The sequence below is a fragment of the Chaetura pelagica genome, unplaced genomic scaffold, assembly GCF_000747805.2.
Source record: "Chaetura pelagica isolate M959 unplaced genomic scaffold, ChaPel_1.0 scaffold222, whole genome shotgun sequence".
Lineage (NCBI taxonomy): Eukaryota > Metazoa > Chordata > Aves > Apodiformes > Apodidae > Chaetura > Chaetura pelagica.
The window spans coordinates 8,797,237-8,813,872 of NW_009952711.1; the positions used below are offsets into that span (position 1 = coordinate 8,797,237).

The window sequence follows — 16,636 nt, forward strand, 5'->3', positions numbered from 1 at the left end:
ATGTCACTAGTAGATTTGGGAAAGAAACTTTTAGAAGCTGCACGAGCAGGTCAAGATGACGAAGTTCGCATTTTGATGGCAAATGGAGCACCTTTTACCACAGACTGGGTAATGAAAATTTTTGCAGTGTTTGTTAAATCCTCTTAACTTTTCTCACCTGAAGAAGAACAATCACACTATTCTTTATACTCTGTAAAAGCCCTGACAGCTTCTTTCCTTGAGACTGCGAGGGAAATTTATTTTCAAGTGGTGGCCTGACACTTTATCAAACTCAGTTTGATAGCTTCAGGGTATGAAGAAACACTTCATACTGACAAACGCCACTTTTCTGTTACGTTACAGCTGGGAACATCTCCACTTCATCTAGCAGCACAGTATGGGCACTACTCAACAACAGAAGTGCTGCTGCGAGCAGGTGTAAGTCGTGATGCTAGAACCAAAGTGGACAGAACTCCATTACATATGGCAGCATCAGAAGGCCATGCCAGCATAGTAGAAGTCTTACTTAAGGTAAAGACTCCTGAAACAAGATGAGAGGTGGGGATATTACAGTGGTTTATGATCAGATATTTGCAATTTCTTTTTAGTAATGAAAGCAACATTGAAATGATAGGAATATTTATGCTGTGTGCGTTGAGTGCTTTGTTTTCCTAGTAAGCTGTAATTTATTTTATCATTAAAATAATAATTATTTCAGATTAATTGCTTATTGCTGTTTCAAAATAAGACACAGTGGTAGAGAATGACAATTTTTGGCTTCATTCTGCTACCAGCATTATTTAATTGAGATACTTCTAATGACGTCATTTATGCAATGATCTTGTTTGTAGCACGGTGCTGATGTCAATGCAAAGGACATGCTCAAAATGACTGCGCTTCACTGGGCTACTGAACATAACCACCAAGAAGTTGTAGAACTGTTGATAAAGTATGGAGCAGATGTCCATGCTCAGAGTAAATTCTGCAAAACAGCATTAGATATTGCTGTAGACAATGGAAATGAAGACCTTGCAGAAATATTACAGGTAACTTTTGGTTCATTATGTTAAGGGAACTTCCTGCAAAGTGTGTATTTATGCATGGGATAAACTAAGCTTTTAATCTAGCATCTGTGAGACCATATATTGGCTAATAATGCTGAACTCCAGTCTAGATCATGACATGGAAATGAGGTTAATATTAGTAAACGTTAGTTGGCCAAAGAACATTTCACTGCTCACAATGTCAGGGATGAATATCCTTGATTTTCTTGAATTTGCGTGTTGTAGTACACAGAACTAGGTGAAGTCTTCACAAGAAAGGTGTAGAACAACTCCCTACTCTTGCCAGTGCATTTTGACTGTACTGTAGTGTTCAATTAGCTTAATATATGGATATTGATTATTTCTTAACAGTTGGAGAGATCAGGAGACAGAAGAGATGGCAATTTTTCTTGAAATAGGAAAACTAGAATTGAATTGTTGAAGAAGTGATTTGGATTATAATAGATCCGTGGAAGTGCAACCTCACTGTTCAGTAGTGTTCTTAAAGGCAAATGAATTGCTAAGCATTATTGAGAAAAGAATAGAAAGCAAACAAAAACCCAATAAGCCACTGTATAATTCTGTTGTTCCCCAACATCTTGAACTGTATGAACTTCTGGTCTGTTCCTTTAGCCTTGTCTTCACTGCAGAAACAATATAGTAAATAAAAGTCAAAATAATTCAAAGGCAAAAATAAGGATGCCATCTACAATTCATGGCAATTACTAAGCTGTCAGAGCCAATTTTCATGGCATGCAGCTGCCACAGCAGTCTTGGTTCTTCAGACCTCCATTTTAGATACGTGAGCTTGCACATCTACAAAAGGGCCTTGTCTTGATGCGATCCTCTTTGTTTACAATAAAGGGTATGGAGAAGTAGCAGTGTGTCATTATTCTCTTTCACTTCAACAGACTTTTTGTCTGCAGGATTTTAGAAAAAAAAAGTTTCTTGTGTACTTACGCTGAGCACGAGATGTGAGATGATGTGCATATGTTTCACGAGTATAATGAGAGAGATCCTGTCTGAGCAGAATATGCAATAATTCTGGTTCTTGCGAGGTAAATAACTTATTTATACCTGCAATTGGAATAATATTATTTGTGCCTCCTAGATTGCAATGCAGAACCAAATCAATACGAATCCAGAGAGTCCGGACACTGTGACGATACATGCAGCGACACCACAGTTCATCATCGGACCGGGAGGGGTGGTGAACCTAACAGGTCTGGTATCTTCTGCAAATATATCAAATGGAACAGGTATTTAGATGTCTAAAGGAAAGCTGCTGGGATTTTATACTTTAATTGTTTTTTGACCGCTTACTGAAAAAGCTTGAGGAAAAACACTGGTAAGAATTGAGTAGTTACCAGTTCCTCTCAGTGTGTTTTTTGTGTTGTAAATACCTAGCTACATAAAACAGCAGTGCAAGAATAATGACAAAAGGGACTTCAGTGGTTTAAAATTTGTCAGCTAACTTTTTTTTTTCATCCTACTAGATGAAACAGGAGTGTCGGCTGTACAGTTTGGGAATTCATCGACATCAGTATTAGCCACATTGGCAGCTTTAGCAGAAGCATCAGCTCCACTGTCTAATTCTTCAGAAACACCAGGTTAGAATGCCAAGTTATTTAACCTCATTTAATATACTAAAAGTACATAACTGGTGCTTTTGGACATAACTGTTCAACAGTTCAGAAATGAGTTTACAATCTTTGTTTTTTTCAGTATGAACAAAATGTTTTCCCCTGGAAGGCTGCCAGATTCATATGTACAGTTACTTCTTAATAATATTTCTGATATTTCTGGGCCTAATTATGAGTAGCATATTTATCTTGCTGAAAGGAAACATAATTCAGGAGATTTAATTTACATCTTTGACTACATACAGCCTAGTTGCATTTGGTTGCAGAATGTTTTCTTAGAATGTTTCTTTCTGTTAAATACTGGGAAATGGCTCCCAGTGTTGTTTGCATATACTTTGTAATCAGTTTTCTTAAATCTTTCACCTAAAAGACACAAGAACATTTGTTGATCTTGATGTGCATTTTGCCCATTAGAATGTCTAGGGATTATCTTTTCAACACTGAAGAATTCTACATGCATTTATAGCAGTATGGAGTGACTAGTATGTCCCACTTCAGGCTGGTGTGTGTCCTGGCACTCCAGGCAAACATAATCCCAGGAATACAGGATAGCTCTCCTGCGGAGCAGCAACCTGCATCCCTCACTGCAGCTGTCTGCACCCACTCTTATTCATAAGGCCAGAAAGACACAAGGAATCTCACTGCCCCTAGTTCTGAAGTTTTGCATTCTTCTTTCTTGACACAAAAACACTTCACCCCCGCCCCATGGATATTTGCCAATTACTGTTATGTCTGGAAAAAACTTTGGTCAAGGTTCCACACTCTGCAAGTTGCTGGGTTCATCTTTCTCCAGTGTTTCTGAATAATGTGCTGCTTGCTTTGTGTATTCCTTCACTGTTGTTCACTACAACATGCAAAGTGAAGAAAGAACTGGCAGTCAGGAGTCTTGCAGTGTCAAAGCAGATTACAAAAACTAGTTTTTACCACTAACAGGTTTGAGAGAGATATAAGCAAGGAAGAGACCTCCTTTCTTCCTTTTATAATTTAAACAAGTTGTAATACCATCTACAGTAAAGTTAAAATATACCTGAGTTTCCATCCTTAGTATTTTGAAATCCTGCAGGATCTCTCCTTAATACAGTTCTTTTCTCATGATAATTCTCAGAGCAGTACCTAAGTACTGTTACACTATTTTATGACATTTAAATATTTTAAGTTAAGTGATTGATTCCAAACCAGAATGCAGTGTCTTTTGTTACAGAAGAAGCTGCTGCTATTATAAATCAAATAATATATTTCAACAAAGTTCAGATCTAGTTGTAGGAGGGGGAAGCTCAAGAAGGGATTGCATGGGATTACAGATCATTAGATGTGTATCCAGGACTCAGTAGTAGACTTTGGTAACTTATCAAGTGTTCTCATGTTTCATAGTCCTACCTCTGCAGCAGGTCAGTGTAACCTACGTTACATGTCAGTAAACTACTGAAGATAAAAATTACTAGAGAGGAGGCAGGAGTGACAGGCAGAAAGCAATAAGCTTGATTCCAATTTCCAGTAATGCAGTGTGCATCATACCTAAGCCTTCTGTTTATTTCAGTTCTTCTGCTTTGATTTTTATACAGATGTGTGGGCAATCTTGCAGCATGTTACTGTCTGCAGATTATTTCCTGGATTCATACTCCTTTAATAACTGTTATGTTATAAAGTGTAAAGAATACCAAAGCAGCTCTTTGTCTCCATGCATCAGCAACAAATGTGTTTAAGAAAAAAACAAAACACAAAAAGACAACAACAAAAAACCTTATTCTCTTCGAGCTCAACTTGTAAAAGATTCATTTATAAATACTCTCAAAAATTGTAGGATTGTGAATTCTGCTTTTGGCTCTTACCTTGTACTTAGGCTCTTGTATTTAAGACTATGGACTTGGACAAAGCGCTTAGGTTCTGCCTTTTACATTGTTTCTGTGTAGGTTTTTTCTCCTCTTTCCAAGGTAACTTTACTTTGATCTCTGCTGCCTGGTTCCTCATGTCTCACAGTTAAAAACACTTCATTTTTGTAAAGAAAGAAAGGTGCTTCTCACTGGAGCTAAGTAGTCAGGGTTGTTTAAATTGTTACTCAGATTAAGTGTATATGAGGACATGGATGTTACATACAAATGTGGTGCATAATGTATGTATGGAACTCAGAGTTGGATTAGAGAAAAATGCAGTATTTAGTGTGCCCGTGTTGGAATTAAGCATGTGTCTTACTGCAGGTGTTCTCCCCAGCAAACACTCAGATGAGAACAATGCACATTAATAGAGATTCTTGAAAATAGTAGTGCTGCTGTTTTAAATTACTTCAGCTTTCCTGCAGCATATGAAGTAGTGTGGTAACTAGTGATTAAGTGGGTATAGATGTGGAAGAAGAGCAAGGAAGGAATAAGGACTACATTTATGGGGCTTTTTTTCTTTGCCATAGAATAATTTATTTTTAGAAAAAAAAAAAATAAATTCTTTCAAGGTCTGCACAAGTCTTAATCATGTTTCTTTCCAGAAGCTCAACATTGAGTTTGAAATTGAAAGATCAGAGCTACTTGCCTCATCATCTGGTATTGGCACTTTCAACTAGTTTTTTTTTTTGTGACAGTGCTGCTTCTTACAGTTGAGCCTCTATTGGACTCAGCACCACTTACTCATGTAGGACTTATTGTTTTGGTTTACTGAATAAACACACTGTGAATATTTAAGCAGTGCTGTAGGACAGTGATCTCTGAACATAAAGATCTTCAGAAAGCAATGACTGCAGTCAGTATTTGTGTGTGTGTTATACTGTAATTAACTTAAAAGATGAAAGCTTCAGGGTTTTATCTACCTTCTCTCATCTCGAGCATCACAACACAGGTCTATAGGGATTTAATTTCGTCTCTGTAGATGGAAAGCACTCTACTATCTGTTATTTAAATCAAAGGCTTTGCTTTTACCCTGAAAAAATGGAAAATAAAATACAGAGGTAGTCTGCTTGAAATTCTTTGATCGTGCTACTATTGATCTTACTCTTTGTCTTAGTATCTTGTTGTTTTAAAGAAGAGTGGTAGTGTGAGACCTTAGTAACAGTGTACACTGCAAGCTGTGGTATGTGTTGTATTATAAATGTAGTCACTGTAAGAGTCCCCTGTTGTATACTCATCATCAAATAATGAATCAGAAATATTTCGTTGAGCTGGGATTTTTTATTTTTACTTTTACCTGTCAAATTTATACATACAATGTTTATTTTACTTTTCTAGCTTTACCTTTCTCCTTTGAAGGTGTAAAAATGTCAGCCCTGCAGAACTTTTCCTTTAGTCCTGTTTCATACTTGGTATAATAAATTAAGTTTTTAAATGAAGTGGTTGAGTTTGAAGTACCCATGTAGCACAGACAAAACTTTAAGGTTCTCTAGAGATTTAATCTGCTACTGTCTTGAAGACCTCTGTGGTAAGCACAGAAATCAGGGCTGTGTCCTGAAATACACCTGGCAAGGTGCTGGTTGAGGAGTAGTCTTAAGCTAGTATTTTTTATGTTATTTTAAAAAATTATTTTATGATATTGTTAGTGTAACTTAGTCCAGCAAGTGTACAATGAAAAAGTTGTATGTGTTCTTAAAAACAACTCTTGTTCTTGCTGCTATGTTAACACTGACCCCAAAGCCTAAGTTTTGAGTAGGTTGTATCTATTAGGAAACATGCTAAAAATTATTATTATATTGAGCAAGGTAAACCAGGACAAAGTTGCATGTATGTTTCAAAATGTTAGTGTTCTGTGTTGGCCTGGTGAAAGATTTGTATTGACAATATAGTAGTAACTAGTATAATGCGTTAGCTGAGGGGTGGAGGGGATTGAATTTTGAAAGACACAGGAGAATTTTTTTCTCAGCTGTACCAAAATGCGTTTGAAATAATGAAACCTGATTTATAAACTAACTTAATTCCTTTGCTAATCTGTTAATAGTTGTGGCCACAGAAGAGGTTGTGACTGCAGAATCTGTGGATGGTGCTATTCAGCAAGTAGTCAGTTCTGGAGGTCAGCAGGTTATTACTATAGTTACAGATGGCATTCAGCTTGGTAATCTGCATTCGATTCCAACCAGTGGAATAGGGCAACCAATCATTGTGACCATGCCAGATGGGCAGCAAGGTGAGTGGAAAATTGTATGGTTCAAACTTGTGTAATTATCGATTTAAATACATCTTCAAATTCTTATACAGCAAAAGGCTCAAACACATAAGCTACTGTAGTGAAGTGAGTTACCATGTCAGCTGAGTCTGCATTAGGAGAAAGGGTGGAAGAGTTACTAAACTATATGGAAGACAAATGGGACACAAGGGAAAAGTGATAACTACTTTATTTGCCTTCAGTAAGCTTGATTCTTGCAGTCTTCATAAGAAAACTAGAAGACGGTGTAAAACAAAAGCCTTTTTCCAATATTTAAGCTGTTGCCCTACTTGAAAATATTGTTGGGAGCTGAAGCTTGGATTTAGCAATCTGATGGATGAAGCAAGCTGTGCAAGTCCCATGGACTGTGTGCTTAACAGCAAAAGCCAAGTCTTCAGTGGCAGAACCAGAGGGGCCAGGGTGACACATATTGTCCTATTGGGCCATATGTACTTTGTGGAAACCTCTAGTGTAATAACTGCTGTTTTGTGACACATGTTTCAAGTGATTTCTTTTAAAGGTGCTCTGCTGCTATTAATCAGACAAAACTTATGCCTTCTCTGGTTTCTTCATGAAGACTCCCAGTGTGGAGCTTGAAGAGTTGTGTGCTGGAGAAACTATCTGATTCACAGTCTGTTTGAACAAGTACAGAGTTATTGGAAAGTACAAACTTGGAAGTACAAAGTTATTGGAAAGCATGAACATGTGTAGGTAGTGATTGAAGTGACAGAGCATTTATTTGCCAGATGGTTGCATAAGTAAATTGGAGTATGAATTTCCTTAGATCCCTTTTTTTTTTTTCCTCCAAGGTTAATAATTTCAGGATTTTTAAATGACCTACGGTGTTTTAATTAATCAAAATACAGTTTTGTATTTAGTATTTGCTTAAGAAACATTATAAAGAAGGTGGTCTGCTACATAAGTTACTAAGTTGATGGACTGGTATCTCTCTACAATTCACTTTTGTATTTGTTTACTCTGAAAAATGGCAATGATACTCCAGAGTCACAGCTAACTATTGTAGGCCTTGGCAACAAAGAATTTTAAGATTCTTTGGTAATGTGCAAGCAGCTGTTTTCAGTAAACTTTCCCTGTACTGACTTTATAGTACACTTTATTAAATTGAGTTTTCATAAGGGAAGGGCTTTGTGTTTTATTGCTGTTAATGAACTAATAATTGATGTAATATAGTGCAAATATTTTTTAAGTAATTACATTTATATGTAAAAATGTTTTCAGTATTAACAGTTCCAGCAACAGACATTGCTGAAGAAACTGTGATAAGTGAAGAACCACCAGTGAAGAGACAGTGCATTGAGATTGTTGAAAATCGTGTGGAGTCTGCAGAAATAGAAGTAAGGAGTATATTACATGATATGTGCTAACCAGAGTGTTCAGCACTGAGTATCTGGTTGTGGTTTTTTGTGATGTTCTAAAGTTTAATACCTGTGTTACCATAGGATGAAGTGTGTTAAAGAATAACTTGTTCAGTCTCCCCTTTTCCTGGAATATATCTTTCACAAATTTCATCCTTTGGTTGTGCATGTAAAAGTGACACTTTTACATATGACATACATGACACACATATGGTAACTTCTTGTTTTTCCTTTAAGGTCACTAGCTAGATTTTAAAACTAGGTACTGATACATTATCGAGTAACTCAACTCTTTCCGCTATCAGTGAATGGGAGCAATGTACCCTCATCTTTCTGTTATGACCATATGCTTCTCCTGATTGTAAGATCATATTTTTAGCACTATTTCCTTTCCATTCATGATATCTAGATAACTGTGAATGGAAATGTGAAACAGTAAGATTCTGCATTTGTCAGTTTTTATCTGCCCCTCCCCTCCTTTTTTTTTCTTTGAAGTTCTGCAGCAGTTTATTGTTACACATCTTTGCATCATCCTGTTTTCTTTTTTTGTTTGACCTAACAACGTTGAGAGAGCGTTTCTTTTCATATGTGACAAGTAGATGTAGCTGTTCGGTTTAAAATGGCAGCTTTCTATATTAACCACTATAGGTCAACCATCTCATTCCTCCTTCTGTGCTGACCTGGTTTGGTCACAAGTTTATGAAAATTGCTGTCTGCCTTGACTAGGCTGTACATGCTGGTTTTGTCAACTCCATGATATTTCATTTATCAAAAGTTGTACTCTCCAACTTCTGTTCATATGATTTAATTGTGCCTATTTGAGTACTTCTTATTGTACAGTATGTGTTACATGTTATCCATGTCTAATAGCAATAATCACTACCTTTCATCACTCCTTTCCCTATCCCTAAGTTGTCACATCAAATATTTTGACCTTTGCAGCTTTATGGTCATTAACAGATTATCACGACAGTTGAAATTTTCTTGCTGCATTTTAAAAAAAAATGTATGACTGTTACAATAAAAGCATTTATTTTGCTAACACTTCTAAACATCTGCCTGAATTATTCCTAAAGGAAATTACATTTCCTTAGGTATTTTAATAATTCTTTTAAGTGAAGAAAATAAAATCTAGATTAGTAAAATTAGTCACTTTGTCAGGTTTAGGTGACTGACTTTGTCCCTGCCTGTGCAACTGGAAATGCAGGTGCAGAGCTCTGCCTCTGTGTGGAGGCCAATTGACTTCAGGAGCCTTATGGTGGCTCACAGGGGTGTGCTGGTAACTCAGTTTGGTAACAGGGACATTGAAGATGTGCATGTGAAGTTGATTCACTTTAAATGTCATCATAGAAGGCAGTAGATACTTGAATTTGGAGGGAGTGGGACCCCTCCTCTCATTAAAGTATTTTTTTTAGTGTAGGAAACTTCAATTTCTTTGTTTCTTTGCCTCACTGGCATTTGAATCTTCAGTTTCATTATAAGGAGTTGATTCAAGGCTAAGTGCTTTCTTCAGATGTTTTAGATTTATTGTGTATGAACAGTTAACTGCAGTTTGAAAGTCTAAGTTGAACATCTTCACATTCATGTGAAGTAACAAACTTTCCTGTGAAAGTGCTGTAAGTGACTGAAGCTGCAGTGATGCGGGTTTTTTTTTTCTCTTTTGGGTCTGATTTTGAAGAGTAGTAGAAGTTTTCCTCAACAGTTAGATAATTTAAACATAGAATGGCAGCAAAAAAACTCAACCTTTCATGCACATACTGTTTTTCATTTTCATGCATAATTCATTAACATACTGTGATTTTTGTTTTCATTCCTGAATTTTACTGTCTTTCCCATGTTGCATGTTTGAAAGGTGATATTCATTAGGGACATAATTTAATTAGACTAAAAAGATCACATAAAATTCTAAATTCATTTTTATTAACTTAAAATGCTTTCTCTGTTGTTGAAAAGAATGCTTGGGTGTTCCTGTTGTCAATATATAGATTGTTAAGACAAATTACATGCAATGAAGAAAATTTCCTGATAAAATGGGAGAATTCTTGTGAGCACTCAGAATCCTCTAAATTGATTTTTACCTGGGTAGGTTTTTCTGTACTGATACAAAAGGACTTCATATAATTGGGACAATTTCAGTTGTGTTCTAAAAATGCTGGAAGAACACTTTCTGAATTGGATGAAATTAATAGACCTCCCTATTCTAGATGTCAAAGTTAAGGAACCAGTTTTCACTGTCCACTCCACTGTAGATCTGTGTTGCTCCTCCAGAATCACAGGTTTCTTTCCACTGCCTAGTTAGACCTCATACTCTGCCTCGTTCCTTAACTCATTCTGTTTATGTTAAGACTATGACCGTCCAAAACCTACACCTGTTAATTGCTGGACTGGTGTACATGCTTTGAAATGCTAGTCTGTCTGTTAGATACTGTTTTTATCTTTGTGTTTCTGCTACTGAGGCTTGTATGTTTCCCTTTTTTTTTTTTTTTCTATCTTGCCTAATGTGTTGTACTGCTTATTTCTCTCTTTTCAATTTCTCTCTTCTGTGTGAAATACTTATAAGATGTGGTCTGAAAACCTCTCTCCCCCAGGAGTGTTTGCAGTCTGCACACACTTCATAGTGGTGATAGCACCTTGCTTTTTGTATTGTACTGCAGAACCACTGAGCTGCTGATGCTTCTTAATCTTCTGCACCCCTGTAGATAGTGCAGCTTTGCTTTGTGCCAGTAGTAGATTTCTGAAGTTTTTTTATGTGACAAATTCCTGAGATAATGTCCAGCTCAGTATATGCCAGAGCTGAGTGCCTTCAAGAGGGAAGGGTTTCTTTCCACATGTGGCAGGTTCAAGGGTTGTGACTGCTTCCCTGAGAACTATTTCATTCATGAGGCTGCTTTTACATAAGTTGATGGCTTCACTTAAACTACTTAGAAAATATAGAGAAATAGGAGTATGTTTTGGTTGGACTGGTGCTGGAACATGACTGGTGTAATTCCAGGTAATTTGAGATGTAGGCTCCAGTGTTCATTTGGCATTCATCAGTCCAGTTGCTACATGGGTTGGCCATTGTTTGTTTAAAAAGCAGAATCCAGATTTTCAGACATGGAAGCTGAACTTCTTTTCAAATAAGCAAGGTCAGATGAGCTGTCATTTTATTAGCATGTGCTCCAAATGAAGCAAACCCTAGGTAACTTCCTTCAGCTCTTAAAGCGTTATGTAAAATCAGGTCACACTTAATGAAGTTTGTTCTGTTCTGTATCATAGCTAGTCTTTATAACCTGTTAATAACATCTCTCCTTCACCTGTTGTTTTTGCTATACAGATGCTGCTGTTAGCAATGATCTGATCACCTGTGTCATTGTATTCCAGCACATTCAGCACAGCATGTGACTGCTAATGTGACTGTGACAAGTACTGAAAGCAGTAGCAAGTAGAAGGGAGGCAGAGTATTTTGTATTTTCAGGCTCTGACCATGAAAATATGTGAGTGCATCAAAGAGGTGAAGAATAGGGATGCTGTTATGGGGGTATGGGATGAGAAACTTCAACTGTTCAAGGTTTTAAATGGGAATGTGATACTGAACTGGGATGAGAGTAAGGTGAAAAGGCAACTTATTTTCACTGGGCCTTGTTTTTTGAGTTTTGTTTTTCTGCAAGATGGGTTGCTTCTCTGACAACCTCCCTCCTGTGGCTACTTAAGAACTACAGTAGAAGGAATTATTTTAAATCAAATACTACCTTACTTATAGAAATATGATGCATTCAAATGAAATGGTATTTGGTTGAAGATCAAAGCAAAACTATTTTCCAAGCAAATTGCTTTTTCAATTGGGCTCAGTGCAGCATCAAACAAAATACCCACGTCACTGGAGAACAAAATGCATTCTGTTCCTAAGACAGCTTAATAGCAAGTGGTATTTCCCATATTGTTTTGCTTGGAAACCATTTTAATGAACTTGTATACAGGATGAAGCCTTAATATTTTTTAACTGAAAAAGCTTACCTAGCTAAATGCCTGTTAATTGATAAAAATGTGGTGTCCTTAGGGATGTAATTATACCTCTGGATTGCAAAGTATCAATAACTTCAGCTGACTTCATTTAGAAATGAGTTATGTGTATTTTTCAGTTCAGTGGCAGCTGTCACTCTATTGCAAACTGCTCTTAGGTAACAGGTCTGGATTATACTGTCTGATTAAAAATACAAAAGAAAGGGACAATCCTGTTAGATTGGATTCCAGTCCTATTAGAAGTTGATTTAAAACAAATGAAAACAAGTAACAAAAGGAGTTGGGTAATTGGATAAATGTTAGTATCTTATTTAGTATTTTATTACCATGTTTCTGCCTTTTTATTTCACTCTTTCTCCATGAATATTTGCTTGGTATCTTTGCATTTAAAGAAACTTGGATTTGCTGTGTATACACCTCAAGCCTGATTGTGGGGAGTTGTCTGCTGTGCTAGTTGATGTTTACTTTGCACAGCAGCATTTGTGTGGGTTTGCCTCAGCAAGAACTGAACAGTTTCTACATGATACCGCAACGCTCCACCTCCATGTAAAGAAAATGTGTATTTTAACTTGTATTTGATACATGTTTGACAAAATGTTGCTGGTTCTGTTTCTAATAGGAAAGAGAAACTCTTCAGAAGCAGCTGGATGAGGCAAACAGAGAAGCACAAAAATATCGCCAGCAGCTTCTAAAGAAAGAGCAAGAAGCAGAGGCCTATCGGCAGAAGTTAGAGGCAATGAACCGCCTCCAGACTAATAAAGAAGCTGTGTAATAAAAAATGAACATACTGCAAAGCCTGTTACTTTTAAAAACCTGCAGTACAATCTTGAACTGTACACTATATAGGTACAGACACAGGATTCCATGATATAGAAGATGCTACAAGTTGATAACTGGACTTATGCCATGAGCTCTGGTGGATTTCTTGTAACATAAAAAAACCTCTGAATTTAGAAATTGTGAAAAGTATTTAAAATGAAATACTGTAAATAGTTGTTTTTTTTACAGTTTCAAAATGAGTTGATAAATCTTTTTGAAGGGATCCAGAAACATGAGAAGCCAATGTTTTTGTGAAATTTTTGATTTTAGTATTAATCTAACTTCTGAAAAACAGAACAGTTTTAAGGGTGATGATGTTGATTTAAGCTGACAACTTGAAAATTAATTATGTGACAAAATGAGTTAACAGTTATTTCTACATGGTAACAACTTAAAATTCTCTGAATAAGACATTTCCAGGTGGAAATCTTTGTACAGCTTTAAGTAGTTGTCTCAGATTCTCTGAAAACCATTTTTGGTTTTTTTTTATTTTAGGCGGTGAAATTTTTATATTTAATTTCAGATATATCCAAGTAGATTTACATGTATATGAAGCTAATATTTTTTAAACTTTTCAGTTTGTACATATGCTGCATGTTTTTATAATTTCTACACATACATCTTGCATAGGTATTTTTCAGCAAAGATGAGAAAAATTATGAGAAAAATGTTTAGCTTATAGGTCATTTGAAGTAAGCTAGCAGCCAGTTTTATTGTGGATGGTATATTTCTTGGAAGAATGTAATTTGTAATTCAAAAGAACAAAAAAAATAATCTCAATTTACATATTAGAGGCAATTCAAAATTTGGTAGTGGAGGCATTGAAACTTCACTTTGTGTGTCTTACACTTTTCCTGTTCAAACATTTTAAAGTTCAGAAAAGAAAATAACATCTCCACTGGAACACGGATAGTAGTTCTCTTAGAATATTTCTATTGATCTCTTTTCCCCAATAGCCTTGAAATAATTTCAATGATAGTTTTTTTCTAAACAGACCTTTGCATTTTAATTATGCAATTGGACAAGTAATTTTTTATTTTGTAGTGATGCTCTTCTTACCTAGCATCATTGTTCTTCACTGTGATACTGTGCTTGTGTGTGTCTGTGCAGTGATCTATTATGCTTAGAATTTATATAGCACGTTACATCTTCAGAGCATTGTAAAATCTTTTTAAAGAGCCCTTACTGTACTGCCTGAGGCAGGTGAGTGTTATTGTCTCAATTTTATAGCTGATATAAGTGCAACACAAGGAGTGTTAAATGACTAGCCCAAGACCACATGAAGCTGTGGTAAACCTGGGAGTAGATCTCAGGAGATCTGGCTTCTAGTCCTGTGCTTAGACTGAGCTGCCTTAAGATTGTTCAGTGCTGTGTTACATTAAGTTTTGAACTACTGTGCAGGTTCCTTTTTCCTAAGATAAAACTCTTTGTGCTTTGCTTTGTTGTTCCATGTTTCACTGCTTTTATGGAATTGTTTATATAAACTTAAGCAAAAAGTCTAGTTTACCTATTACTGTACACCGAAGAATTACCCTTAAAACTGTACTCTGGCCTACTTTTTCTATTTTACAATTAAATATCTTTTCCACATATATATATAGTGTAGAATCAATTCCATTCCAGTCGTTTTGTATGTGTTTTGAAGGTCAAAGCTGTGCTGTATCATGCATTCAGAAAAGTATGAAAAAACACTTTTAGGCTTAGAATGGCCTTCAAAGGCAGGAGGGTGGTATGGGTGAAGAATTGCACTCTGCAATGTGAAGTAAAATCTTCCTTCTGACTTTGACTTGAATTTATACAGTTGGCAGTTAGGAAGAAAATCGGAACTATCCTGGTATAGGTATAAATTTGGCAAATTTTATTCCAGTTGGCAAATTTGACCCACCAAAAATAAAAATGTCATACAAAATGGAAGATCTATGATAATGGTTTTTAGAATAATTATTTTCAAGGATATAATCACACTCAGCTGGTACTAGGACTTGAGGCAAGCCTTTTGCAATGATTAACTGGAAATTGCTTTTTTTTTGTTTTTGTTGGTTTTTTTCAGAAACTATCCATGATGTCAGTAGCAAGTGCCAGGAACCAGTTAGTCAAGTTAAATGTGATGGTTAGTCATTGCTCCAATTGAATTATTCTGTGATGAAAATAACATTTGTGTCCTCAGATCCCACAAACTTAACTACAGTTTAATCTCTGTGAACTCTTAATAATGATAAGAATTTCAGTGTTAGCCTGAGTAGTGATAATGGGTAATGTTAATGTCCAAGTGGGGAATTTCCCACGGTTTTGATGGAACAGGCCTTTGCAGCAAACAATGAAAAGAGCATTTTCTATTCATTCTGCTTCCTGTGAGCAAATATTGTATTCCTCTTTGTCTACCAAAATCCTTCCAAGTGCAGGGTAGCTATAACAAAAATTTATCACCAGCGATATTTACCCTGCCTGTAATTCATTATAACCTGTCTTATTCTAGGACCTGCTGTTTGCTCTTTTCTGTGCAGAACAAGAACTAACCTGATCAAACTAACAGCTTTGAGCAAAAGGCCTAGGGTGTATGTCCTGTGGATTATTTATTGTGTAGTATTAGCTCTGAAAACATGCTTAGAAGTATTGCTCCTTATTTGTTGTTCCAAATTGAAATTATAGATGTAATTAGCTACCAGCTTTCTTTGAACAGGCATCTGTATATTAATGTGTTAGTTACTTGTAATGAGCTATGATCACTGCTTTTTGGGAACCCTAGACTATTTTTGGGTTGGTGCTGGTCTTGGTGCTGGCCTGTTTTCACCTTCTTGTGTTCCCCTTTATGGTAGCATTTACCACTAAACCAAAGGAGGTTCATGGATTGATACTAAGTGTTTGGTCAGCTTGTTACTTTTTTTCCTAATATTTCTGGAGAAATGTGAGATAAAGCCCGATGAACTTGTCTATGGTGTGGACAGTTCTTTTGGGCACTTCTTGCACTTATTTTAATGCCTTTTTTATCAATTTTTTTTCCATTTCAGTATAATGATCTGGTGTGCTTATATCGGAGCATCTTTGTCATATCTATGAAACAGTTTTTTTCTCAAGTATCTAATCACAGCAGAAACTAGGAAAGGTTTTCACACTGTTCTGTGGAAAGGACACTGTGGAGACTCATGTCACAGCTGCTTGTGTTCAGGCTATGAGGGAGAAAATTAGAGCTGCCGTGAGAGTCTATTCTGTGTGATGTGAACAGAGAAACTGCTGTCATGTGTCAGGTGTAGGGTCTGCCTAGCCTACCATCCTGTATCCGACAGGGCCAGCCCTAAGCAGGAGCCTAGGGTATAGCTAAAATAGGGCAAGCATATATTGAATGATGTAATAATTTTTCCTTCTGTTGCTTAATCCTTAAGTTCTAACTCTCTCTTTTCCCAGGGCTGCCTGGTATCACTGTAGAGCAAATGAGTTCTTTCTGGTGAAGATAAGTGCTCCACATAGAGTACAGTGTTAAAGGTTGTGCTACCAGACAGGTTAGGATGTGTTTTCTGATCCTGAAACTGGAGCAAGGGGGCATCTACATGGATGTTCTTCTAAATTGAGAACAATCCAAGTGGAGGAATTCTGGTGATACAAGGCCAAATTCCAGTGTTTATGCATATCATATGTGAGAAAAGCAAGCAAAGTGTAGGGA

At 36.4% G+C, this 16,636-nt stretch overlaps 1 protein-coding gene across 2 annotated transcripts; it reads left to right on the forward strand.

The window, feature by feature from the left end:
* GABPB1 (GA binding protein transcription factor, beta subunit 1) lies at nt 1-14,570 on the forward strand. 2 transcript variants are annotated; one of them, XM_009994469.1, is made up of 8 exons: nt 1-108; nt 343-510; nt 831-1,025; nt 2,134-2,245; nt 2,519-2,632; nt 6,578-6,763; nt 8,021-8,136; nt 12,779-14,570. In XM_009994469.1, the coding sequence occupies exons 1-8, from the start codon at nt 1-3 to the stop codon at nt 12,929-12,931; spliced, it is 1,152 nt and encodes a 383-aa protein (XP_009992771.1). In that variant the 3' UTR covers nt 12,932-14,570. The 2 variants fall into 2 exon arrangements, with proteins under 2 accessions (XP_009992771.1, XP_009992770.1); XM_009994468.1 differs by having other exon boundaries at nt 2,134-2,281; nt 12,779-13,763.
* The last annotated feature ends 2,066 nt before the right edge of the window (nt 14,571-16,636 follow it).